Raw genomic sequence first — 27994 nt, forward strand, 5'->3', positions numbered from 1 at the left:
ACTCCCTTCCTCGTCAGACGAGTGAGGGGTACTGCAATCTTAGAGAAATCCCGAATAAACCTTTGGTAGTATCCTGCTAAACCCAGAAAGCTCCTGATGTCCGAAGGATACCTCAGCACCTCCCACTGCATGACTTCCTCGTTTTTAGCTGGGTCGACCAAAATCCACTCCTGGTTAACGAGATGTCCGAGGAACTGGACCTCTCGCAACCAAAATCACACTTCGAGAACTTAGCATACAACCGTTCTCGTCTCAGAACTCCCAACTAGGGGTGTAAGTGAGTCGAGCTACTCGCGAGCTACTCGGGATCGACTCGTTAAAAGCTCGACTCGAGATCGAATTAAACGAGCCCGAGCCGAGCTCGAGCCCAAATATGAGGCTCGTTTATTAAACGAGCTCGAGCCGAGCTTCAGCTAGTGGGCTCGCGAGCCTAAATGAGCCTAAACGAGCCTATATATATATATATATGTGTGTGTGTGTGTGTGAGAGAGAGAGAGAGAGAGTGTGTGTGTGTATATATATATATATATATATATATATATATATATATATATATATATATATATATATATATATAGGCTCGTTTAAGCTCGTTTAGGCTTGCAAGCTCACTAAATTGTTCACGAGCCGAGCTCGAGCTCAAGCTTCTTCAAATTAAACGAGCCGAGCTCGAGCTTGGTTTACACCCCTACTCCCAACAACTCCCCGAGGTGCTCCTCGTGCTGCTATCGGGTCTTGGAATACACCAAGATATCATCTATGAACACAATGAACGAGCGATCAAGCATCGGTCTATAGACCCGATTCATCAGGTCCATGAATACTGCTGGTGCGTTGGTGAGCCCAAATGGCATCACCACGAGCTCGTAAGGACCATAAATAGTTCGAAACACGGTCTTCTCGATGTCCTCCTCTCTGACCCGGACCTGATCATATCTCGACCTCAAATCAATCTTGGAGAACCAAGATGCACCCTGCAACTGATCGAAGAGATAATCTATCATAGGAAATGGATAGCGGTTCTTCACCGTCAACTTGTTCAACTCCCTATAATCAATGCATATCCGGTGTGAACCGTCTTTCTTCCTGAAGAAGAGGATCGGTGCTCCCCATGGATAACTGCTAGGTCGAATGAACTGCTTGCTCAACAGTTCCTACAGCTGTGAAGACAACTCCTGCATCTCGGGTGGCGCCAACCGGTACGACGCCTTGGCGATAAGAACCGCACCCGGTACCAGATCGATCCGGAACTCGACCTTCCTCTCCGGAGGTATCCCTGGCAACTCCTCCGGGAACACGTCAACAAACTCCCAACCACTGGAACCTCTGAAACTGAAATCTGATCCCTAACACGTGTATCCACCACTTACGCTAGATAACATGCACACCCGTGCTGAATACACTGCCGAACCCTGACAGCTGAACAAAATCCTGATCCCACTCTAGTGCCCTCACCATATACCACCAGTTCTCCCCCACTTGGGGTTCAAACTACCACCAACTCGCCCTCACAGTCAATCATAGCACCGAACCGACTGAGCCAATCCATGCCTACGATCACACACACCTCCCCCATGGGGATCAGATTCAAATCTATCAGAAAGGACACCCCGGAAATCTCCAACTCTCACCCTAGGTAGATCGAAGAAGCAGAAACCCCGTGTTTGTTAGTGATAGAGACTCGCAACGGATACTCTAACTCGCCCACTGGCACACTGAACTCCTTACTAAACGACTGAGATATGAAGGACCGACTCGCCCCCGAGTCAAATAAAACCAAAGCAGGCAAAGAGTTCACTAAAAACGTACCTAATCACAGGTAAAACAGATTAACATAATACAATTATAATAAATGAAATAAAGGAGAGAAACATACCATCAACCACATCTGGTGCTGCCCTGGCCTCATCTGCGGTCAGCTGGAAGGCATGCCCCTGAGCCTTCGAAGGCTCTGTCTTGACTGGCCTCCCATCCATTATCCTAAATGTAGTCGGCACTGGAGCCTGCGCCGGTCTGGCTGCGAGATGTGGACAGTTGGTCTTCACGTGACCAACCTGATGACAGTGATAACATATCCTCATATCATATGCAAGGGCTGACTGGCGACAATCCCTAGCATAGTGCCCCTCATTGCCACACTTGTGGCATCCACTACCCGTCCGACAAACTTTGGAATGACTATTGCCGCACTTTCCACAAGTACGACTATGTTGTCCCCCGGTCGTAGAATTAGCGATCTTATATCGCTTAGGCGCCGACTTCAACTGCGTCGGGGCCTACCGCTGCTCCCTCACCTGCCGCTCAATCTCTAACTCACGCCGCCTAGCGGCTTCCTGTAACTCCAAAAGAGTATCACATCGCTAGGTAGACACAAACTGACGGATGTCAGTCTTGAGCATGCTCAAACAATGAGTCATCTGAGCATGCTCAGAAGCAAACTCTGGGCAGAACATCACCCTCTCTATGAACATGCGAGTGATCTCCGTCACCGACCCCCTCCTGTCTCAAACTCAAAAACTCTTGTGACAAACGTTCCCGCTCGACCCGTGGAATGTATCGGGCGCAGAACATATCCCTGAACTGCTCCAAGTGACAGCAGGTCTTTGATCATCAGTGTACGGCCCAGTCACCAATCTCCACTAGTCCTTGGCCCCGGATCTTAGCAGGTTCAGGGCACACATGACCTTATGGTCAGTAGGACACGAGTAGGTAAATAAACACCCCTCCACATCTGAAATCCACCTCATAGCCTTGATGGGGTCCTGTGTCCCATCAAAAGTAGAGGGATTCGTGTTATCAAAGTCCTTGTACTGGAAGCCCCTAGTGGCTCCTCCTCCCCCTGCCGCTGTTACAGCCGATGCAACTACAACGACAACCATCTCCGCAAGGGTTGCGTATCGCTCGTCAAAGTACTCGACCATGGCGGTCTTAATAGACCCAAACATATCCGGCAGTTGTGCCCAGAATGCAGCAACAACCTCATCATGCAGGATCTCCCAAATCCTGACATCTAACTCCTCTGTACCCATCTGCACCATGGGCTCAGGTGTTGTTGGCCCCTCCTGGCCTCCGTCTCTTAATCCTGATCCTGAACCGGATACAGTTACAAAGCGTCTCGTCATCACCATTCTGAAACATACCACAAGATATCAGATAATCCACATAAATACCTGGGAACCAACCCCCGACTAAAACCTAGGGGTTGTGACTTCCTTGATACGTGTATGGGTCCTGTACTTTCAGTAGTACGGGCCCATACTATCTTCCACACCTACCCATATTTGTCTCAAGTATCACCACAACACCCTAACAATATACATAAGCATAGCGAGCGCTCAATCCTCACTCCTAGAGGAAGTCTAACTGAATCACAACTGACCTACCGGCCTCACATAACCCACCCATTCATGAAACTTCCACAAACCCTGCAACATTAGTGTATGCTAATCATACATAACGCTAGACCCTATAGACTTTCGAATATCCGACCCTACCCTAAGCCCTAATCAATAAGAGCAGAACATAAGGTCAAATCAAACATTCTCGGGCTATAAGATCTTAATTATGTACAATCGTGATACATACACAAGTAACTACAGTCATGATGTCAATCTCATGTAAAGAAACCCTATGCTAGCAGGCATCACGTAATCATGCAATTCTATCATGTAATTCCTGAGGATCCCTAGCCGAGTACTAGCATGTTGTTCTATCATATCATAATATCAAATAATTGTATGGTATTTTGGGGTCAACTTACAGGCTTTGGTTGATCGTACACCTTGCATGCTTTCTTACTTATTTTGAAAAACATTTTAAAAAAATATCATTTTAAATCTTTCCTTTGATTTGAGACTGGAGTCACACGAGTGTTCCTCCAATTCACTCAAACCAAGGCTTTCATACCAACATGTAACACCCAAAAATTTCATGCCAAATTAAAACTTTTTCAAAACATTTAAAACCATTTATTATTACAAAGTTTGTTTTCAAAATATCTAATATCAAAGTTTTCCCAGAAACATAAACAAATCATGAGGAGCTGTACGATCATGCCTTCGCCTTGCCGCGATCCCTGATGTACTTGAAACAATAAACTAAAACTATAAGCCCAAAATCTTAGTGAGTTCCCCCAAAATACCAACGCCATACAAATATAACCACTTCATATAACAAACACAGAAAAACATGCATAATGAGCATCCAGCATGACTGGACCGCCTCGCATGGCCTACAACCTATCTGGACCGCTCCCGAGCCTTCGACATGACTGGACCGCCTCACAAGGCATACAGCCTATCCCAACCGCTCACCGGGTATGTTGGCCTACAACACAAAGCAGGACCGCCTCAACCCAACCCCCAATCAAACAAACAACTGCACATAAATATCATATGCTAGCTCATATCATATAACAGTCAAACCGATCTAACATATCACTATTCATAACAACATCCCAATAATCGGGATACAGACCTAACCGGTCACTAACATAGCATCATCCTATAACCAAGACACTGACCTAACCAGGTCACTAAGCATAAGCATACCACCATCCTAACTACCAGGATGTAATCAATAAACATATCATGCCTTAATCCAAATACAAATATACAAAGGGCCGACATTGGTGCCTTAGACCTATTGGTATAGTGAGGATAACTCACCTTGCACTTTCGACTCGAAGATAAACTCAAGCTCTTGGATTGCCGGTACAACTCCACCACCTAAATGCACCATATTGTAGATCCAGTCCCCCAATGCATGTTTATCACGTAAAGTTGCAATGGAGGTTTTGCACTTAAGGAGAGTCTCGTCTTTGTAGAAGTTGGAAACTTTATGGACTTAAAGAACCAAGAGAGTTCCAATTTGAAGTTACAACTTCAGATCTTAGCTTATACACAAGCAAAGCTTCCAAACACACTAGGAAAACCCTAAAATCCACCCAAAAGAGATCTAGAATGAAATGAGCCAAGGTAACAACCTAATACCTTCAAAAAGGGTGTCCACTAGAGTAGATCTCTGCTTCCCACGAGTTTCCTTGCTTCAGTTTACTTATTTCCCAAATGTTTCTTCACCAAGATTCATCTTTTAAGCTTCAACACACCAAAGAAACACACACACACACACGATTTAGGGTTTAAGGGTGCCAAGAAGCTGTAAAGGGGAGGCTGGGTGAGGCCAATGATCCTTTTAATAGGGTGCAAGACCCCGTAATTTAGGGTTTCATCTGCCAACTCCTACTCGTCGAGTCCCCTCTTTGACTCGGCGAGTAAGTCACTAAATCACGCGGACCAACCCGCTGCTACTCGACGAGTAGGGCAACCAACTCGTCGAGTAGACCTTGAAAACAAGAAAATTCTTATAAAATCAATACTTGAGAATCGAGGCGTTACAATGAAACATAAAGGTTGAAACTTGAAGACTCATAATGGTCTAGAAAATGAGCTAGAAAGTGGAGGAGTGGCTTGCTTGCTGAATATTCACACAATAGATGCCTTGTTCTTTTTTTTTTTCACCAAACACCACCACAAAACTTCAAAAACTCAACAATGGTGGCTATGGGTGCTTTTAGGCCGAAAGGGAGCCGATGGAGGCTGAGGGTGTGCAAGCCTTAACCATCACATCTCTTAAATAGGCCTTAAAGCCCGAAAATTAGGTTTTTACAACCTGACCGTCGCCATATCGTAGCTAACATCATGCCATGTCGTGGGGACCCAAATGAATGGGCGTTTCATCTAGCCTTAACCATGTCGTGGTGCATCATTTGCCACGTTGTGGTCACCACAAAATTCATTATTTATGACTTGAATTACCAAAACTCAAAGGTGTTATTTACTTGGAACTTGGTGTTACATAGTAAAGATGATATTAGTGGGTAATGGTCGTACGTATTAGTCACCCATGTCGTGCAATCCAAACTTACAAAATCCCAGAAACCTTTGAAAATCTCATATAGTTTACCGGAGACAATAAGGTTACCTTTGAATTTGACAAATTTGGATTTTCTATGAAGGCTTTCTGCACCCGCTAGATCCTTCTTCGATGTGTAAGCTCATGTGACCTATATCCGACCACCGAGTCTTGGTCTCCAGTTGCGCATCAAAGTTTGGTCCACCTCAGTGCTCATGCACTTAAGTCATTAATGTAAAGTCATTTTATTTATTGTAATAAAAAACATTGCTAGTCTGTCATGTCATGCAAGTCATTTTAGAAAACACATTCATTTACCTTTTATTAGTTTAAATATAAATGTTTCTTCTATGTTTGATGTGGTTCATTATGATATTTGAAATTCACCTATTACTAGTCTTAGTGACATTTGAATCCTTTTGTGATCCACACAAAGATAAGATGTGACATATAGCACAATTGTAGAGAGATTACTTAACATCAGGTTAAACAAAATATGAAAATACATATAAAACAAGAAAGTGCTTAGCCTATGAATATGTATTAGCATCCTATTTCAGTAACAATAATCTTTCTATTTTTGTGAGAAAGAATTTGCAATTAATCCTAAAATATTCAAATTTAAATATTTAACAATGATATTTCTTATTATTGTTCAATTTATTTAGCTTATTTGCTTTAAATCATTTACAATTCTATTTGAAAAGAAACAAAGATTCTTATTTCTTATTATAATCAAATACATACTTTACTGTAAAAGTAAAACTTGACTCAAATAATGATGTCGAGGTACAAAACTTTTTCAATTATCAAGATTCGTAACTTGACTAAAATGGCCCGGTATATAATATTATATCATGTTTTTAAACTAATATTCTTATTTTTTTTTTCGGTGTATCCTTTACACAACAAGTCTGGTGTTTTTACCAAATTTCTTCACTTTTGTGAATATGTTCAAAATCAATTCAAGTGTGATATCAAACCCTTTCGATACGACCATATCGACGAACTTGACAACCATCACTTCCACGTTATTTGTTAAAACATAATTGAATTCCGCTGATCTTATCCTCATACCTCCCAACACAATGCGAAGTCCGAACGTATGATTTGATCCATCAAACACCCAAAATATGAATAAAAACCGCAAATTGAATAAATCGAATAAAACACAATAGACACAATTTGGTTGAAAAAGATGGATAAAAACTACAAAAATAATGAATTAAGAGTTAACTTTTTACCTTAAATTGGAAAAGGGACACAGTATGCCCAAAACCCAATTTCGGTTCCAAATCCAAATCCCCGAAACCAATTTCATTATATCATTCCGATTCTTAATTCTATTAAAATGTAAATTCCAGGTTCCTGAACATTTTACACCCCTTGCTTTACAAAGATGCCCGATACTATTTTAGGGATTATACATTATTACAATTACAATTTACAAAATAAATCTTTTAAGTTTTAATTAAGAAAAAGGTTATGTAATTAATTTGTAAAACGTTACAAATCCAACTAAGAATCTATCACGCTGGCCATACCCATCTATACGTTATCATCATCAAAACTTTATATAAATACCCCTTCATTGGGCCGATTCTTTTTATCCTTGTTTCATCGTAGGTTTTATCGAGGCTATCAGATTCCCACCTCATCACTGATCACTCAGATCAAAGAAAGGTAATTTCATTTTTCATTTCGTGTTTTTAATCAGATTTTTCTTGTCCATTATTTCAAATTAACCCTATCTTGTATACAAGCCGTATAAGAAACACCCAACTGGTAGAGCTCACTTCACAGTCGATTGTATCAATTAGGGACTAGGGTTTAAAAGGGCTAGCTTTTTTTATGGGGTTTTGTTTTTCTGGATATCTTTTTTGAAATAATTTATACCTTTTTTTGCGAATCTCTACTCGAATCTTAATTAGTTGACGATGGCTCGATTGATTATTCCCTGCAAAGGTTCGAGCTTGCCGAGGACTTGTCTCTTGGGTTTGATTTCGTCTGCACATGTGATTACCGAATACCATTTATTAATTTTTATGTTCGTTTGTGTTCTTGATTATTATCTAATTAACTTAATAAAAGTTTTCCACAGTTAGCGTTTTGTTTTCAAGATACGTGAAGATTAAGGATACGTGTTAGTGTGTTACTCTCAGTGGTGGGATTTTTGAGCATCGTGTAATTTTACATGAATAATCTGACTATTATTTGGAGCAGTATTCTTGCAGAAAATCTTACTTTTTTGGCAATTAATAATCAGAAATTCAGAATAATATTTAGTTTACCTAAAGAAATGGAACTGATTATCGTGACTTCAAATTACAAGAATTAGTTTAAACTCACATTGAAACACTCCATAAATGCAATATTTTGTAATTTAAGTTCATCTTTATGTTTCTTTTACCCTTTTGATCTATTTACATCTTTATAAGTTGATTTTCTTCGTAATTTAATCTTTTTCCCCTCCAGGATTCATTTATAAGATTTTTATGTCATATTTGGTGTCAAATTTAAGTGTGCTAGATTACATGTGTTGACTAATTTTTCCAAGTCAACCATGTTCTATGGAGCCTAAGAAATGCAACACTTTTTCATCTATATAATTAAAAGTTCCCATAAAGTGTGCGATAAAACGTTTATATTATATTTTCCTAATTCACTCGACCTATACTTTAATGGTTTTTAACACGTTTCACACGAGTTTTTTTTACATTTTTTGATTGAAAACATTGCAGCTTCAACCTACATGTCGTATCCCATCAGTAAAATACTCCAACACCATCTCTAAATACAGGCTTTATCATAATTCACAGGTTTGTATTTATATCAATAATAATAATTAAATTATCTTTCCATTTGTGTTTAAAATCTGATATTGATCCACTTTCATGGCATAATTGTATTTTGTTTAGCAAATTATACGCAAAAGTTGCCGATTTCCATACCTTTATTCACCGGTTAGTTTTTACACATAACTGTTTTAATAAATATCAAATAATGTTAGCCGACATTTTGTATATATTGATAGTATAGGACTCCACATATCTAACAAACATTTAAGATTCTTGTTATTAAATGAGTACATTTTGTTTAATAATGATTCATGTTTGGTTTTTAGAGAACTAATCAAACGAGTAGGAGACTCGTTTGTTCTGTGGCAACCGAATCCGTGTCAAAATCATTTGAAGAATCGAAAATGGAGGGTCCTAAAGAGATTTTCCTAAAAGATTACAAATTACCAGATTACTACTTTGATACGGTTTGTACTTTGTTCAACTAAAATGCATGTTATTTTTTTAAAGTTTGCATCTTTATGGTTTTTTTGTGAATGAATTGTTAATTCAGGTGGATCTAAAGTTTACGTTGGGTGAAGAAAAGACAATCGTGTTTGCAAAAATCAATGTTGTCCCTAGAGTCAATGGTAATAACAGATGTTAATTAATTGAAAAGACGTGTAACAGAGTCAAAGTTATGTTCTTTTCTTGATTATTTAGTGAATGGATGCTGTTTTGACAGGTGTCACTCCTCCATTGGCTTTGGATGGGATTGATCTCAAGCTGATTTCGGTCAAGATTAATGGAAATGAATTAAAGGTATGGAAACACTAAAGTTTATCTTTAATTTCCCATTAAGTTCTGTCTTGACTAAAGCTTACATTTTTTTTTAAATGTTCAGGAGGGAGATTATGATGTAGATGCTCGGCATCTAATTCTCAAAGCACCTCCAAGTGGGAGTTTTACCTTGGAAACTGTTACTGAAATTTCACCACAACATAACACATCATTAGAGGTAAAAAAAATCTACTATTTATTTCTGTTCTCTACTTCTCTTTAGGGCTTTGCTAAAATTTGTTTAATGTTTGTAATGTTTTGTAGGGTCTTTACAAGTCGTCTGGTAATTTCTGCACACAATGTGAAGCCGAAGGTTTCAGAAAGATAACTTATTTTCAGGTTTGTTATATGAAGTGATTATTGATATCGATTTGTTTTCTAGTTATTCTTTCTCCCTTTTTTCATATTTTATTAATATTATTAATCTTGGTTTCAGGATCGCCCTGATATTATGGCAAAATATACTGTTCGTATTGAGGCTGACAAGTCACTTTACCCTGTGTTATTGTCCAATGGAAACCTCATTGATCAAGGAGATTTAGAGGTGAAACTTGTCTTCTTATATGTCTTAACAAATCAAGTCATTCTTTTTCTGCATTAAGTAAGAGATTAAGCTGTTGATTGCAGGGTGGGAAGCATTTTGCTGTTTGGGAGGACCCGTTCAAGAAACCTTGTTATCTTTTTGCATTGGTTGCAGGAGAATTAGAGAGCAGAGATGACACTTTCATAACATGTTCGGGTCGAAAAGTTGATTTAAGAATATGGACCCCACCACAAGATCTCCCCAAAACCAAACATGCCATGTATTCTCTTAAAGCAGCCATGAAATGGGATGAAGATGTTAGTTCTTCTTCTTCTTCCATACTCCCACTTCCTTCCATCTTTATTAACATCTTGACTCAAGGGCGTTTTTGTCATTTCATCTCTGGTTCTAGGTTTTTGGTCTAGAGTATGATCTTGATCTCTTCAACATCGTTGCTGTTCCCGATTTCAACATGTAGGCAAATTGGCAAAACTTTTTTTTTTTTTTTTTAATTTTGTTTTGTTGTCTGGATTTAATTTCTTTACTTACATTTTTTTGTGGTTTTAAATTGGCAGGGGAGCCATGGAAAACAAGAGCTTGAATGTATGTGTGTATAGACATATAGTAGTATTATATAATCTTTTTTCCGCATAAAAAAATGTTTTTTATTAATCTTTTTTTTTTGTTCTTGAATAGATTTTCAATTCTAAGCTTGTTTTGGCATCACCTGAGACTGCATCAGATGCAGATTATGCTGCAATTTTGGGTGTTATTGGTCACGAGGTTTGAGATTCTTTATTCATTTGGTCTTTTTTTAAGAAAATATATATTACTTAATTTGCTTAAATAATAATTTGTATATATACCCCTTCTATATATTGCAGTATTTCCATAACTGGACTGGCAACAGGTTTGATTATATAAACTTTTATTGATCATATTCTAAAAAAAATATGAAATATCGTTCTGATTTTTTTATAAATCTTTATAGAGTGACATGTCGTGACTGGTTCCAATTGAGTTTGAAGGAAGGTCTTACTGTTTTTCGTGATCAAGTAAGACCATGTTGCAGACTTTTTAAAAAAAAAAAATCATTGTATCTTTTTCATTAATAAACATTTAATGATTATAACATGTTTTGCAGGAATTTTCATCTGATTTAGGCAGTCGAACAGTTAAGAGAATTGGTGATGTTTCAAAGCTCCGTATATATCAATTTTCACAGGTTTTCATCTTTAATCTAATTGGACATCAATTAAATATTGTTTTTATTTTTTCCTTTTTATAATAATTGTTGTCTTTTCTAGGATGCGGGACCCATGGCTCACCCTGTTAGGCCTCACTCTTACATTAAGGTCCGGAGTTCATTTCCGTTTTTGTAATCTCTCTTTTGTCTATTAAAGTTTCAAAACTTACCCTCAACTTTCAACTGTTTTTCTTTTCCTCCTCTCCAGATGGACAATTTCTATACAGTAACGGTATGCTTCTGATACGTTCACCCTCGGTTTACTATTTGTTCTGTTTTGACAAGAAAACACAAAAAGTCAATGAATTTAAATTTTTATTATATATATTTTATATTGACAGGTGTACGAAAAGGGTGCTGAAGTTGTCCGTATGTACAAAACTTTATTGGGAAGTGAAGGGTTCCGAAAGGTAAGGAGAAAGAAGAGATTCAGTGGTTATTTTTAGGGTTAAATGCAAGAAATAACAATGTTTCCTATTTTCATTTCTTCATATTAGCACTTGATTGTGATGTAGAATTGATGTTTGTTGTTTTAGGGAACGGATTTGTACTTTAAAAGGCATGATGGACAAGCAGTAACTTGTGAAGATTTCTTTGCTGCTATGAGAGATGCTAACAATGTCGATTTTGCTAATTTCTTATTATGGTATTTTACTTTTACCATATATATATATATATATATATATATATATATATATATATATATATATATATTTTAATGGTTTTTATTTAAAGATTTTTATAATGTCAACAATCATGACTTGTGTTTAGGTATTCACAAGCTGGTACCCCTATTGTGAAAGTTACATCTTCTTACAATGCTGAAGCTCGAACCTTTTCTTTGAAGTTTAGGTAAGTTTTCAAGACACTATTTTTAGTTTATTTTTATAAATTACCGTTGTAATTTTTATTTTTTTTCAGTCAAACAGTGCCACCTACGCCAGGTCAGCCTACAAAAGAGCCAATGTTCATTCCTGTAGCTATGGGGCTTCTTGATTCAAGTGGAAAAGACATGCCATTATCATCTTTCTATCAAGATGGGAAGTTAGTGTCCATCACATCTGGTGCTCAGCCTGTCTACACTACTGTTCTCAGGGTTACAAAGGTAATTTTACACTTTGTAGGGCCCGTGAAAACTTTTATAAGTTATTCATCATACAAACTAAATCATTTTTGTGTCTTAAATTTAGGCTGAAGAAGAATTTGTATTCCATGATTTGGATGAAAAACCGATTCCATCACTGTTAAGGGGTTATAGCGCTCCTATTCGCCTACACTCTGATCTCACAGAAAACGATTTGTTTTTCCTTCTTGCTCATGATTCAGATGGATTTAATCGGTAAGAAAGACAAAATGTTATGTATAGTTTCACCATTTTGTTGATTTAGCCATTCAACTGTTATTATTTTTATTATTGAAGTTGGGAAGCTGGACAAATATTGGCAAGGAAACTGATGCTCAACCAAGTTGTTAACTTTCAAAAAGATGAGAAATTGGTTCTTGATCCACAATTTGTGCATGGTATCAAATGTATTCTTTTAGATTCGAGTCTAGACAAGGTATTTTTCTTTGAAGTTCTTTTTTTTTTGTTCTTGTAGTTTTCAAGATTTGAGGTAAAATTGAGCACTAAGTTTATTCCTTTTTATTTAGGAATTTATTGCAAAAGCAATAACTCTCCCTGGTGAAGGTGAGATTATGGACATGATGGAAGTTGCAGACCCTGATGCTGTTCATGCTGTTCGATCTTTTATCAGAAAGCAGCTTGCTTTGGAGTTGAAACAAGAATTCATAAACAAGGTAAAAAATATGCCTCCTACCCACCCCACCCCACCCCACATATAAACATCGCGTGAATTAATGTTGACATGTTTGACTTTGACAGGTGAAAGAAAATAGGAGCTCAGAGAGCTATGAGTTTGACCATGTTAATATGGCAAGACGTGCTCTTAAGAACACTGCTCTTGGTATATATATTTTGCTCTTAAGTACCCTTTTTTTTATGTTGACAAGTGTTGATGTTTATGATTTTGACTTTTTTTTTTTTTGGAAAAAAAAGGGTATCTTGCATCTCTTGAAGATGAAGAAATCAGTGAGCTTGTGTTGAATGAATACAAAAGTGCAACAAATATGACAGATCAATTCTCAGCTCTTGCAGCCATTGCTCAAAAACCGGGTAATGCGCGTGAAGAAGCTTTGGCTGACTTTTATGAAAAATGGCAGCATGATTACCTGGTAAATTCTTGTTTTATGTAATTTATTTAGATTTATTGAAGTAAAAAAAGGGATCTTTTTTTATATGTTTGTTTTGTTTTCTTGAATTTTAGGTGGTTAACAAGTGGTTTTCACTTCAATCTGCATCGGATATTCCTGGGAATGTTGAGAATGTTAAGAAACTTTTGAATCATCCTGCATTTGACCTAAGGAATCCCAACAAGGTCACAACTTTACTCTTATTTTACTCACCATTTTATATGGAAAAAAAAAGCAAAAAGAGAAATGGGTCAAAATGGTTTAGAAGTCTTATTTTCTTGAACTTTGATTTTGGACAGGTTTATTCACTGATTGGAGGATTTTGTGCATCGCCTGTTAACTTCCATGCTAAAGATGGTTCAGGCTACAAATTCTTGGGAGACCTTGTGGTGCAGCTTGACAAACTGAACCCACAGGTGAAAATGACTTAATTACCCTTCTTTTATCTTTCTTCATTCGAGTAGGACCAAAATCAGATTTTTAAAACACCCTTGTAAAGCATTTTACAATAGGGCTGGATGCAAGATGTTGCAATTGCATCATTCTTGTATCCAACTCTTTTACAATACGAATCTTCTGGGGTTGATTGAAATTACCATTTTACCCTTGTCTTGATCCAGGTGGCGTCTAGGATGGTTTCAGCCTTTTCCAGATGGAAGCGATATGATGATACCCGCCAAAACCTTGCCAAGGTAATGAATCTTGATCTTTAATTAATTATCGTATGCTATATATAATAAACAAAAAAATAGTAATAATTGAAAGTATGTTTTGCTAATTCTTGATGAAATTGGAAAAACAGGCACAGCTGGAGATGATTGTGTGTTGTAACGGGCTCTCAGAGAACGTATTTGAAATCGCCTCAAAGAGTTTGGCTGTTTAGAATCTTTCTTTTTATGAAAGAATCAAAGTGGTGATCATATAAAACTTGAATTAGAATAATGATGTTTTAGTTACTTATGTACTGGTAAAATCCCCTGAAATGGTAAGAACATGAATAATTTTACAACTTTTTCCTTTGAGTTTGTTGAAGATCTTCAGGTGAAAAAGAAATGCTATTTTTCTTGGTCTAGTCCTTATGTTCCGAAATTTTCAACAAATATAATACATTTTATGCTTATTGCATTTGATCATTTTAACATAAAAAACAAGGTCACCTGTTTTACAAAACGGGCAAGGTTAGGGTTAGAATTTCAACTCGAATATGACTTGAAAATGACCCGTTTATTTATATGCAAGTTTTTCGAATAAACTAGAAAAATACAAAACCAAAACCATAAGGAAAAGAAAACCTTCGAGTCGAGTCGTTTTTGTAATTCTGAAATGACTTAGCCGTGAAGATCAAAACTTTATTTTCAGTTTTTTCATTCTCTTCTAAACTATACAATCCCTTTGACCACATATTGTTCATATCAACTGGTAAAATTCTTTATAGGTATAAGTTTTAGTTATCTTTGTATGTTCACTTGCTAACAATTCCTCAATCTTAGTTTTTCTGGGTATTTTTGTTTGTTAATCATTAAAACAGACGAGATTGTAAACTACTGGAATTTGATTTGCAGATAACAGAGGATTTGTGTTGCTTCCAATGATGTGTGTTCCTTTTCAACATTGAGATTAAGTCAAATTTTAAGTACTTAATGGACAAACTCTGAACCAAACTAGTTCCTAACATCATTAAGCCTTAACATCCAAGTACTTAATTGATTAAGCCCTTCTTTTGCTTGATCTCTTTATGCCGGAAATGATATATATACATTCAAAAATTCATAAAAGGAAATAACGGTTGTGAATTAAGACACATATTTTATGGAGATCTTAATAAATATATATAACTCAAGCGAAAATTTATAAACTAGTAGTAAATATAAATGATTAAGTCATCTTTGTCTTTTTCTTTTGCATTTAATGCTTGGGAGAGTCCCATAATTTCTTCTTGCTTCATTTTTCCACAATGAATCCTTTCTTCTTGTCTTTAACCATTAAGTCAAGCAAACTTGAGTTTGAATTCCATATGTGTCAGTTAGAGAAACAGAAAGGAAAAAAGGTGAGATAGGCTTGCATTAATTATTACATCTACTTAAGTCATTAGTTGATCACAAGTAAGAGAAAGAGTCGATATAGTTTCTCATTTACTTCAAAACCCATATGTAGTTTTTGCATGCATGAAAAAGAGTACTTAAGTGAGTTCTAAGCCAAGATAACCATAATCTTTCTTCCCCAATACATTCTAAATATATAACAACATTTCTCGAGTTTTGGGGCTTATTTTGTTGAAGCAAAACCCCAAAAATACACCTACAAGGAGTTGGTATATCAAGAGAGGTATTTAGGTAACATACTTCGCAAGCTTGGTCTTTGAAGCTTCAAAATCTGAAGTTGTGTTCATTTTAAGGTATACATATGTCTAAGATCTCCCCTTTTTAAATTCATAAAGTTTATATTTTTATACCATCAAGTTTACATTCACTCACTTGGAGTCACAAAAATATGTATAAAACACACTTGAAATCCTATTTATATGTACTTTTAGTATGTTTTATATAAAGAGTTATAGATATACTTTCTGTAAAAATCATCTAAAAAATAAAATATATATTTATTCTATAGTTTTGGTTCAATTGGAAAAGTAAAATAAACCAAAAATGAGTTTTTAATTATACGAGTTTTTTAGCCGTATTATGTATTTTTAACATAACCTATGTATAATTGATTTTGAGTATACAATGAAACTTTATGTTTTCTGTAAAAATGGATTTTTACATAAAGGATTATTTATATACAAGTTGGTATTTTTCCAGATGAATAATATACAGCAGAGTATTTATCACAAAATAGAATTTTTGTGTATTTGAAGTTATATAGTGTATTAAATTTTATATAGATTTTCTACTAATAAGAAAATTATATATTTTGCCATAAAAATGATATTAATTTCATTTTTATATAAAAAGAGTATTAATGACGCTATAAATAACACTTTATAACTTATAACGTTTTTATCATAAAAACCTATACATGTTGCTCGGAATAAAATTATACAATTAAACTTTTGGTAATCATATGTTATTGAAAATATTTATGTCATTTATATTAACTATAAAATAATTATTATTACATTTAGTTGATAGAAAATTTATTATCGATAAGGATATTGTTTGGCAAAACTAACTGATGACCGAAAGCTATAACTTTTATCTGTGAAGTAGTGTTCGACAAAAATAGTTGTCAACTTTTAAAGATGTAAAATTACATTAAAACTAAAACATAAAAGCTACCAAAAAGTTATTTGAACTAACTTTTAGATCATTTTTTTTGGGAACTCTTTTTTTTGTATCAAATATACCATACAACTTATTAGTTGTGTTCGCAATAACCATTTTGACGGCTATCACCTGTTACTCAAGGTTTCTGGTGATTATTCTCTCCGGCACCTTCTCGGTGAAACATGAATATTCCGGCGAGTTCTTGGCAAATCAGATATGTGTTATTGTTTGTCAAATCCGAAATCGTTTTAAGCATTGTCACATCATAACCCACACATGTCGAAGATTGAAAACTGAAATTGTGTTTGTGTGTGAAAAAGCAAAAGCTGAAGTCGTTTTTTAGGGTTTTCATTTGAAGAAGATGGCAAAATCGAGCCTCAAAATCAAGCTTAACGATGAACATTTGTCGACATATAGTTGTTTAGTTTTGACGAACATACACGAAGAACACACTCCATATCCAAAATCGAGTTTCAAAATCTAAGATCGAGATCGAAAATCGCAAATGGAAGCTTCATTGTTCTTGTTAATGGAGAAATAAATGGTTTCTTCTTTGTTTTTGAAAACCCAGAAACGCGAAAACTAAAATATGAAATCTTGTTTGTGTGTGAGAAATCAAAATCTGAAATCGTTTATAGGGTTTTCATATGAACAAGATGGCAAAATCAAGCCTCAAAGTTGATCTTAACGAAGAATATTTTCTACATTTTGTTTCCAAATTTGAAGAATACATACGAAGAACACACTCCACACAAATCGAAGGGTTTCTTCTTTGTTTTTGAAAACCCAGAAACAAAACCCTTGAAATCAAATGGTTTGAAATCGATTTGTTCCACACAACACACACCTAAAATTCTCTTATAGGTAGGAGATTCAAGAACGAACGAACCCTAGATTTTAGGGGTTTTGATTTTCTGATTTCGAGTTTGGATCAGATTTTTGTGTTTGTGTATGTGTAAAATTTCCATCAAAACTCTCTTACCCGACATGAATTGCTTCATATTTGTGCGACCTTTGCCAAGAACTCGTCGGAATATCATGTTTCGCCGGAGAAGGCGAGAGTTGTCGAAGAAGGTGACCGGAGAGGACAAAGACACCAGAAACCTTTGAGATTGTCTACGTTTCGACGTATTTATTATTATTATTATTATTATTATTATTATTTTATGTTTTCGTACTTATTTTCTCGACCTATATTTTAATGTTTTTTAAAACGTTTCACGCAAGGTTTACAATTTTTTTATTGAAACATTGTAGCTTCAGCCTATGTGTCGTATCCCATTAGTAAAATGCTCAAACACCATCTCTAAATACATATATTATCATAAGTCAAAGGTTCGCATCAATAATAATTAAATAATCTTCCTGTTTGTGTTTTAAAAACTAATCTTGATATGTTTTCATTAAGGGTGAGCAAAAATCGTACCACAACTAAAATTAACCGCAACCGTAATAAAAAACGATGGTGAGGTTTTCTATTTTTCAAAAACCGCAAATTGCGGTGCGGTGCAGTTATCAGTTTTCAAAAACCGCAAAAAACCGCACCGCACCGCATATATTACATATAATTTTTTTATTAATTATTACTATATTAAATATTAAAAATAAGACAAGTTTCATGGTTGAAAGATAGATAAAATACTAGAAGACAAAAGTGTTGGTTTTTTGTTATGCTTAACTTTGGAAAATGATGAAATTAAACAATTTAAAGATATTTATTGTTAATTACTATTGATTTGACATTTTTAAAATATTAGTTGTTTGTGATTTAAATTAATTGTTTTATACCTTATGTTTCTTTTTTATTTTTTTATTTTTATCATAAAAGTAATATGTTTGAACTCTGAAAACCGTTTGAGCTCTAAACTGTGGTTAAAAAAAATACAAAATAACCGCAACACAAAAAAATAAAACCGCACCGCAAAAATAACCACACAAAGCGGTTTTGAAAATGGATTAACCGCATTTGCGGTTAGTAGTAAGGTTTTGGCTAATAACCACACCGAACCGCACCACGCTCACCTCTAGTTTTCATGGCGTAATTGTATTTTGTTTTGCAAATTTTACACAAACTAGTTTAATAATTACTTTTAGCCTACATTGTACATATTGATAGTAGAGGGACTATATTTACCTTTTCTTCTATTAGCGCCCTAGGGTCGGCCCCAAACTCAATTTAGCAAAAAGAAAAAAAAAACAAGGGTTTTACTTTTTACACATCATCCTATTCCAAGTCTACTGCACACCAACCTAATATTGTGTTGACCTATATATTTGACTTTAACTTTCTCTTTATTTCTTAAACACAACTTTTAACACTAGTGACGCAATGATTAACTATAAGAATAGGAAAACAATAAAATACATTTAATTTAATATTATGTTTATGCCCCTTTATTTATATATTATTTTCTATTTTCCTCCCTTTAACTTTACAAACATATACAACATATTGTTTTTTATTAATTTATTTTTGGATATATTTATTTTGTGTTATTTTTAATATAAATAATCTATCTCGCATATAAACAAATTCGACATGTATGATACTTCATTAGTTATATTGGTTTCTATTTTTTTTAAACATTAAGTATCATTACTTTGATCTTTTTTTAGTTATATATATATATATATATATATATATATATATATATATATATATATATAATTTTTGAAATAAAATAATAATGTATTAACATTACATAAAAGCATTTATTCTTTAACATATGAGTTTATATGAGTTTATGACTATTTTTTTTAATCATGTGTTTATTTAATCTTTTATATTTTTATATCAAGCAATTAAATTGTTAAATCAAATTTGTTGATGAAGTGAAATGATATCTCCAAATATTACATTTATAACCCTTTTTATTTACTCAATGTTGGGCATTAACAAACCCAAAATCTTTCGTAGGTGCATAGCCGCACAAAATTATTATTGTCGTTTGTTTTTGTCGTGGATAAAGTAAAAAAAATATGGATAAAAATTTATTTTGAATTTTATTTTTTATAATACTATTTATATTATTATATTATAAAAATAAATTTTTTTTTTTTAATCTTAATTAAAAATAAGTTTAAAATTGTTAATATTAATAAAGTTAGTAATAAAAATATAATTATTAAATAATAAAATTTTATTGATTTTGTTATAATGAAATAACGATAAAAATTATTCAAAATAATAATTATATTGTAATCATAACCTAAAAAATAATGCAAATGATAATTATATAGTCATCATTTACCTAAAAAGTAAGCTGGTATAGGATGGTGTTGTAGATTGGTGTGTATAAATTATCTACTTCTATTTGAATGCCTCTGTGGAATGGAAAAAGACCGAAGGAGGCAAGAATTAGCCAATCAGGGCGTCTTATGAATCATTAATCGAATCGACATACTTGATAGATATCTCCACCTCGACGTCGTGAATCGACATACCTCTGATAAGGGGATTCAAGAATTACTCAAATGAATAGAACGCATCTTTCCAACTCACTCTGTTCTCTCTTACAGTCGCAGTCGACTTCCCGGCTTCTAACCCCTATTTCTCACAAACTCTCGCATTTTCATTATGATTCGCACTCTCGATTCTCTATGCTGATTTCGAATCTTTGCGACTTCCTTGATATCAGATAAGAATTTAAGAAGGTATGATTTTTCTTTTAGATTTTTCGTTTCTGAAAGCTTATAGCTTTGTGTATCAGATTTTTTTTTTTTCCTGATTTTTGCTTCTCATTCTATGTTATCAGATTTTTTGTTTCTCAGATTTCTGAAGTCTACTTATTCAGAAAGTTCTGATAATCAATGTTTTAAATTTAAGAATTTCCACTCAATTAGGTATTATGTTTCTAGATATTTGTATATAATTATCTAAAGAAAAGTTTTATCTTCCAATTTTTCTACTGTTTTTATTATGACTTTATTCTTTCAGAGTTCCATATCTCGTTTAACAAGCTAATATTGTAATTTGAGGAGTTGTTTATTAGATTTTTTATTTTAGTTTAGTTATCATTTTTATGACTTTTATTACATAGTGGTTTTATTTGACAGCTTGCATTTGTAGATGCATCTCTACAACTGTATAAAGAAGTTTAAAGAAGTTAGAAGTTTTCAAGAACTTAAAATGACCTAGGTCAAAAGGCATCTATAGAGAGAAGTTTACCTTGAAGTTGTTCAAAGCTAGCTAAAGTTATTGAAGAAACATCTTAGGTGAAAGTTATGTATAGATGTATAGAGAAAGATATTGGCAATATTATGTATAGAGAAAAAAAAATGTTAGATTAAATTGATCTTGTTAGTTTTGTATCTAATAAAGCTAGAAATTTATTGTCTTTTGTAAATATTGGTGGTGTTTTTGTAAATACTATGACTATATTTCTGGTTTGGATGATATTATTGATTATTATTATAAATGATATTTTTTTTGAAATTTTTATTATATTTGGCATTGAGATATTTGACATTGGGGTCATTTTTTTCTTCTGTGTTTGGACTGGCCCTGTATATACTATATATGATCTAGGACTCCACATAAGATAAGTCATAACTCATAACTCATAAGATTCTTGTTATTAAATGAGTACATTTTGTTTAATAATGATTCATGTTTGGTTTTTAGAGAACTAATCAAACGAGTAGGAGACTCATTTGTTCTGTGGCAACCAAATCCATGTCAGAATCAGTTGGAGAATCAAAAATGGAGGGTCCTAAAGAGATTTTCCTAAAAGATTACAAATTACCAGATTACTACTTTGATACAGTTTGTACTTTGTTCAACTAAAATGCATGTTATTTTTTTAAAGTTTGCATCTTTATGGTTTTTTTGTTAATGATTTGTTAATTCAGGTGGATCTAAGCTTTTCATTGGGTGAAGAAAAGACAATTGTGTGTGCAAAAATCAGAGTTGTCCCTAGAGTTGATGGTATATATGCTTTGTGATTTTCATTGACATACACTTTTTTCTTTCCAAAATAAGTCTATTAACTTCTAATAACATATATTAATTAAATGAAAAGACCTTTAATAGAGTCAAAGTTACGTTCTTTTCTTGATTGTTTAGTGAATGGATGTTGTTTTGACTTGCGACAGGTGTCGCTGCTCCATTGGCTTTGGATGGGGTTGATCTCAAGCTGATTTCGGTTAGGATTAATGGTATTGAACTGAAGGTATGGAACACTAAAGTTTACATTTGATTTCCCATTAAGTCCTTTCTTGATAAATGATGTTTATTTATTTGAGAAAATGATGATAAACTTTGGAAATGCTACGAAAAGATAAATACAACAAATTTCTGAAAAGTTGTACTTAATATTGAAAGCCTCATTTCCTTGAGCTTCTTTATTAAGTCGTTCTTTTTCATATTAAGTCATGTCCACATTAAGTTTATCAAGTAAAAAAGAAACAACACCGAAGGCTAAACCTTACTTTTTTTTTTTTTAAATTTCAGGAGGGAGATTATGATATAGATGCTCGGCATCTAATTCTCAAAGCACCTCCAAGTGGGAGTTTTACCTTGGAAACTGTTACTGAAATCTCACCACAACATAACACATCATTAGAGGTAAAAAAAATCTACTATTTATTTCTGTTCTCTACTTCTCTTTAGGGCTTTGGTAAAATTTGATTAATGTTTGTATTGTAGGGTCTTTACAAGTCGTCTGGTAATTTCTGCACACAATGTGAAGCAGAAGGTTTCAGAAAGATAACTTATTTTCAGGTTTGTTATTTGAAGTGATTATTGATATTGATTTGTTTTCTAGTTATTCTTTCTCCCTTTTTTTTTTTAAATATTTTATTAATATTATTATTTTGGTTTCAGGATCGCCCTGATATTATGGCAAAATATACTGTTCGTATTGAGGCTGACAAGTCACTTTACCCTGTGTTATTGTCCAATGGAAACCTCATTGATCAAGGAGATTTAGAGGTGAAACTTGTCTTCTTATATGTCTTAACAAATCAAGTCATTCTTTTTCTGCATTAAGTAAGAGATTAAGCTGTTGATTGCAGGGTGGGAAGCATTTTGCTGTTTGGGAGGATCCATTCAAGAAACCTTGTTATCTTTTTGCATTGGTTGCAGGAGAATTAGAGAGCAGAGATGACACTTTCATAACATGTTCGGGTCGAAAAGTTGATTTAAGAATATGGACCCCACCACAAGATCTCCCTAAAACCCTACATGCCATGTATTCTCTCAAAGCAGCCATGAAATGGGATGAAGATGTTAGTTCTTCTTCTTCTTCCATACTCCCACTTCCTTCCATCTTTATTAACATCTTGACTCAAGGGTGTTTTCGTCTTTTCATCTCTTGTTCTAGGTTTTCGGTCGAGAGTATGATCTTGATCTCTTCAACATCGTGGTTGTTCCCGATTTCAACTTGTAGGCAAAACCCCTTTTTATTTTGTTCTCTTATCCAGATTTAATTTCCTTCCTTACATTTTTTTTGTGGTTTTAAATTGGCAGGGGAGCCATGGAAAACAAGAGCTTGAATGTATGTGTGTATAGACATATAGTAGTAAATTATATAACTAATCTCTTTTCCGCATAAAAAAAGTTTTTTATTAATCTTTTTTCGTTCTTGAATAGATTTTCAATTCTAAGCTTATTTTGGCATCACCGGAGACGGCTTCAGATGCGGATTATGCTGCAATTTTGAGTTGTATTGGTCACGAGGTTTGAGATTTTTAATCATTTTGTGTTTTTAAAAAAAGGTTTTATATTCTTTAATTGCTTAAACAGTAACGTGTATATTATATATAACCCTTTCTATATATTGCAGTATTTCCATAACTGGACTGGCAACAGGTTTGATTATATAAACTTTTATTGATCATATTCTAAAAAAATATGAAATATCGTTCTGATTTTTTTTTATAAATCTTTATAGAGTGACATGTCGTGACTGGTTCCAGTTGAGTTTGAAAGAAGGTCTTACCATTTTTCGTGATCAAGTAAGATCTTGTTGCAGATTTAAAAAAAAAAATCATTATATTTATATCATTAATATGCGTTTAATGATTATAACATGTTTTGCAGGAATTTTCATCTGATTTAGGCAGTCGAACAGTTAAGAGAATTGGTGATGTTTCAAAGCTTCGTATATACCAATTTTCACAGGTTCTCATCTTTAATCTAAATTGGACATCAATTAAATATTGTTTTTTCCTTTTATTTTTTATTTGGATATGTCGTAATCTTTGTCTTTTCTAGGATGCAGGACCCATGGCTCATCCTGTTAGGCCTCACTCTTACATTAAGGTCTGGAGCTTATTTCCTTTTTTGTAATCTCTCTTTTGTCTATTAAAGTTTCAAAACTTACCCTCAACTTTCAACTGTTTTTTCTTTTTCCCTCCAGATGGACAATTTCTATACAGTAACGGTATGCTTCTGATTCGTTCACCCACGGTTTGCCATTTGTTCTATTTTGACATGAAAACACAAAAAGTCAATGAATTTAATTTTTTAATATATAATATTGACAGGTGTACCAAAAAGGTGCTGAAGTTGTCCGTATGTACAAAACTTTATTAGGAAGTGAAGGGTTCTGGAAGGTAAGGAGAGATGGCTAAATGACTGAACCAAATCTGATTATTTTTAGGGTTAAATGTAGAAAATAGCAATGTGCTTCAATTAGCATCCTACTTTCATTTATTTCTATTAAAGCATGTAGTTTGAAAATCTTCTCACTTACAAAATACAATTCTATAATAGAAAAAACGAAAGTAAGATGCTATAATACAAAAATAAATGAAAATATTTTGCTATTTTTTGTGTTTAGCACTTAGTTGTATTGTAGAATTAATGTTTGTTGTTTTAGGGGACAGATCTGTACTTTGAAAGGCATGATGGGCAAGCAGTAACTTGTGAAGATTTCTTTGCTGCTATGAGAGATGCTAACAATACGGATTTTGCTAATTTCTTATTATGGTATTTTACTTTTACAATATATATTTTTTTATGGTTTTTATTTAAAGATTTGTTATGTTAACAAACATGACTTGTGTTTAGGTATTCACAAGCTGGTACCCCTATCGTGAAGGTTACATCTTCTTACAATGTTGAAGCTCATACCTTTTCTTTGAAGTTTAGGTAAGTTTTTTCTTTGAGTGGGGCTGATGTCAATGGGACAAAAGTACGTTTTTGTCCCTCCCAAAAAAAATCCCTGGTGTGACTAAGGTTATGTTTGGCATGCCACAACTAGCTTTTTTTTTTTTTTGAAATCTTTTTTAGTTTAACATGTTTGACAAACCAAAAAGTAGCTTGTAAGCTAGTTATTTAAAAAGCTAGCAAGGTTAGTGCTTTAACGAGCTTATGAACTTTTTTAAAATTCTTTCAACTATACCTTTTTATTGAATTTTTGAAAACAACATTAAATCTTATGTCTTAGAAAAGATTGTTGCTATATTCGTAAATGTAATTCGATGCTTGAATTTTTGTCATTAAAAATAAAAACAACACATGAAACAGGAAAACAAGGCTTGGTCTGATTTCTCATATTACATAATATCTACAACATGTTATGAAAACATTTTCCCATAAAATGGCATTATGCTTTTCGTGTAGTATATATACCACAAAATACAAATGGACTACAATGGGCTAGATACGAAAGTGGGCTGTCTAATTCAAATTCTTAAAAATAGGGAAAAAAGTTGTAAATCAATTATACTTTCCTATTATAATAACTTTCCTAAAAAACAACCTAGAAAGCTTGTATTTATATTTTTTTATTTTTATTTTTTTCAGTCAAACGTTGCCACCTTCTCCAGGTCAGCCTACAAAAGAGCCAATGTTCATTCCTGTGGCTATGGGGCTTCTTGATTCAAGTGGAAAAGACATGCCATTATCATCTTTCTATCAAGATGGGAAGTTAGTGTCCATCACATCTGGTGCTCAGCCTGTCTACACTACTGTTCTCAGGGTTACAAAGGTAATTTTACACTTCGTAGGGCCCCATACAAGTTATCCATCTACTAACTAAATCATTTTTCGTGTCTTAAATTTAGGCTGAAGAAGAATTTGTATTCACAGATGTTGCTGAAAAACCAATTCCATCACTGTTAAGGGGTTATAGTGCTCCTATTCACCTACACTCTGATCTTACAGAAAACGATCTGTTTTTCCTTCTTGCTCATGATTCAGATGAATTTAATCGGTAAGAAATGGCAATCTACTTTCATATATTTGTGTGTGTTATACTTTCATTTCTTTCTATTACATCATTATACTTTCAAGGTTTTCTTATTAAACTATTATTATTATTATTATTGTTAGTTGGGAAGCTGGACAAATATTGGCAAGGAAACTGATGCTAAGCCAAGTTGTTAACTTTCAAAAAGATAATAAATTGGTTCTTGATCCACAATTTGTTCATGGGATCAAATGTATTCTTTTGGATTCGAGCCTAGACAAGGTATTTTTCTTTTGAAGTTGTCGTAGTTTTCTAGATTTGAGGTAACTCAACACTAAATCAATTCATTTATATTTAGGAGTTTATTGCACAAACAATAACACTCCCTGGTGAAGGTGAGATTATGGACATGATGGAAGTAGCAGACCCTGATGCTGTTCATGCTGTTCAATCTTTTATTAGAAAACAACTTGCTTTGGAGTTGAAGCAAGAATTCATAAACAAGGTAAAAAATATGCCTCCTACCCACCCCACCCCACCCCACCCCACTCCACATATGAACATTGTGTGAATTAATGTTGACATGTTTGACTTTGACAGGTGGAAGAAAATAGGAGCTCAGAGAAGTATGAGTTTGACCATGTTAATATGGCAAGACGTGCTCTTAAGAACACTGCCCTTGGTATATATATGTATTTTTGCTCTTAAGTACCCTTTTTTTTATATTGGTGAGTGTTGATGTTTATGATTTTGACTTTTTTTGGAAAAAAAAGGGTATCTTGCGACTCTTGAAGATGAAGAAATCAACGAGCTTGTGGTGAATGAATACAAAAGTGCAACAAATATGACAGATCAATTCTCAGCTCTTGCAGCCATTGCTCAAAAACCAGGTAAAGCCCGTGAAGATGCTTTGGCTGACTTTTATGACAAATGGCAGCATGATTACTTGGTAAATTGTTATTTTATGTAATTTAATTTGGATATATTAAAGTAAAAAAAGGGATCTTTTTTTATATGTTTGTTTTGTTTTCTTGAATTTTAGGTGGTTAACAAGTGGTTTTCACTTCAATCTGCATCGGATATTCCTGGGAATGTTGAGAATGTTAAGAAACTTTTGAATCATCCTGCATTTGACCTAAGGAATCCCAACAAGGTCACAACTTTACTCTTATTTTACTCACCATTTTATATGGAAAAAAAAAGCAAAAAGAGAAATGGGTCAAAATGGTTTAGAAGTCTTATTTTCTTGAACTTTGATTTTGGACAGGTTTATTCACTGATTGGAGGATTTTGTGCATCGCCTGTTAACTTCCATGCTAAAGATGGTTCAGGCTACAAATTCTTGGGAGACCTTGTGGTGCAGCTTGACAAACTGAACCCACAGGTGAAAATGACTTAATTACCCTTCTTTTATCTTTCTTCATTCGAGTAGGACCAAAATCAGATTTTTAAAACACCCTTGTAAAGCATTTTACAATAGGGCTGGATGCAAGATGTTGCAATTGCATCATTCTTGTATCCAACTCTTTTACAATACGAATCTTCTGGGGTTGATTGAAATTACCATTTTACCCTTGTCTTGATCCAGGTGGCGTCTAGGATGGTTTCAGCCTTTTCCAGATGGAAGCGATATGATGATACCCGCCAAAACCTTGCCAAGGTAATGAATCTTGATCTTTAATTAATTATCGTATGCTATATATAATAAACAAAAAAATAGTAATAATTGAAAGTATGTTTTGCTAATTCTTGATGAAATTGGAAAAACAGGCACAGCTGGAGATGATTGTGTGTTGTAACGGGCTCTCAGAGAACGTATTTGAAATCGCCTCAAAGAGTTTGGCTGTTTAGAATCTTTCTTTTTATGAAAGAATCAAAGTGGTGATCATATAAAACTTGAATTAGAATAATGATGTTTTAGTTACTTATGTACTGGTAAAATCCCCTGAAATGGTAAGAACATGAATAATTTTACAACTTTTTCCTTTGAGTTTGTTGAAGATCTTCAGGTGAAAAAGAAATGCTATTTTTCTTGGTCTAGT

At 34.0% G+C, this 27994-nt stretch overlaps 2 protein-coding genes across 6 annotated transcripts; both read left to right on the plus strand.

Moving 5' to 3' along the window:
- The first annotated feature begins 7440 nt into the window (after window positions 1-7440).
- Window positions 7441-14621, plus strand: LOC111901119 (puromycin-sensitive aminopeptidase). Of its 4 annotated transcripts, none has more exons than XM_023896993.3 (31): window positions 7441-7596; window positions 8655-8732; window positions 8832-8876; window positions 9038-9178; window positions 9265-9340; window positions 9436-9512; window positions 9595-9708; window positions 9795-9869; window positions 9967-10074; window positions 10158-10370; window positions 10466-10527; window positions 10629-10656; window positions 10750-10836; window positions 10938-10963; window positions 11045-11108; window positions 11198-11278; window positions 11361-11408; window positions 11508-11531; window positions 11641-11709; window positions 11836-11945; window positions 12071-12151; window positions 12221-12404; window positions 12490-12638; window positions 12720-12858; window positions 12950-13096; window positions 13182-13263; window positions 13356-13531; window positions 13624-13734; window positions 13849-13965; window positions 14170-14241; window positions 14352-14621. In XM_023896993.3, exons 4-31 carry the CDS (start codon window positions 9116-9118, stop codon window positions 14430-14432), a joined length of 2664 nt encoding a protein of 887 aa, XP_023752761.1. In that variant the 5' UTR covers window positions 7441-7596; window positions 8655-8732; window positions 8832-8876; window positions 9038-9115; the 3' UTR covers window positions 14433-14621. The 4 variants fall into 4 exon arrangements, with proteins under 4 accessions (XP_023752761.1, XP_042751846.1, XP_023752763.1 ...); XM_023896992.3 differs by lacking the exon at window positions 7441-7596 and adding an exon at window positions 7678-7928; XM_042895912.2 differs by lacking the exon at window positions 8832-8876.
- A 798-nt stretch (window positions 14622-15419) lies between these two features.
- LOC111901120 (puromycin-sensitive aminopeptidase) lies at window positions 15420-27992 on the plus strand. Of its 2 annotated transcripts, XM_023896997.3 has the most exons (29): window positions 20088-20469; window positions 21440-21580; window positions 21667-21742; window positions 21910-21986; window positions 22268-22381; window positions 22463-22537; window positions 22640-22747; window positions 22831-23043; window positions 23139-23200; window positions 23285-23312; window positions 23408-23494; window positions 23601-23626; window positions 23709-23772; window positions 23858-23938; window positions 24032-24079; window positions 24177-24200; window positions 24304-24372; window positions 24639-24748; window positions 24830-24910; window positions 25568-25751; window positions 25828-25976; window positions 26096-26234; window positions 26311-26457; window positions 26553-26634; window positions 26726-26901; window positions 26995-27105; window positions 27220-27336; window positions 27541-27612; window positions 27723-27992. In XM_023896997.3, the coding sequence occupies exons 2-29, from the start codon at window positions 21491-21493 to the stop codon at window positions 27801-27803; spliced, it is 2691 nt and encodes an 896-aa protein (XP_023752765.1). In that variant the 5' UTR covers window positions 20088-20469; window positions 21440-21490; the 3' UTR covers window positions 27804-27992. The 2 variants fall into 2 exon arrangements, 1 of the variants encoding a protein (XP_023752765.1); XR_006184438.2 differs by lacking the exons at window positions 27541-27612; window positions 27723-27992 and adding an exon at window positions 15420-15944 and having other exon boundaries at window positions 26726-26842; window positions 27220-27259.
- Window positions 27993-27994: the final 2 nt, after the last annotated feature.

The sequence above is a fragment of the Lactuca sativa genome, chromosome 6 (assembly GCF_002870075.4).
Source record: "Lactuca sativa cultivar Salinas chromosome 6, Lsat_Salinas_v11, whole genome shotgun sequence".
Classification (NCBI taxonomy): domain Eukaryota; kingdom Viridiplantae; phylum Streptophyta; class Magnoliopsida; order Asterales; family Asteraceae; genus Lactuca; species Lactuca sativa.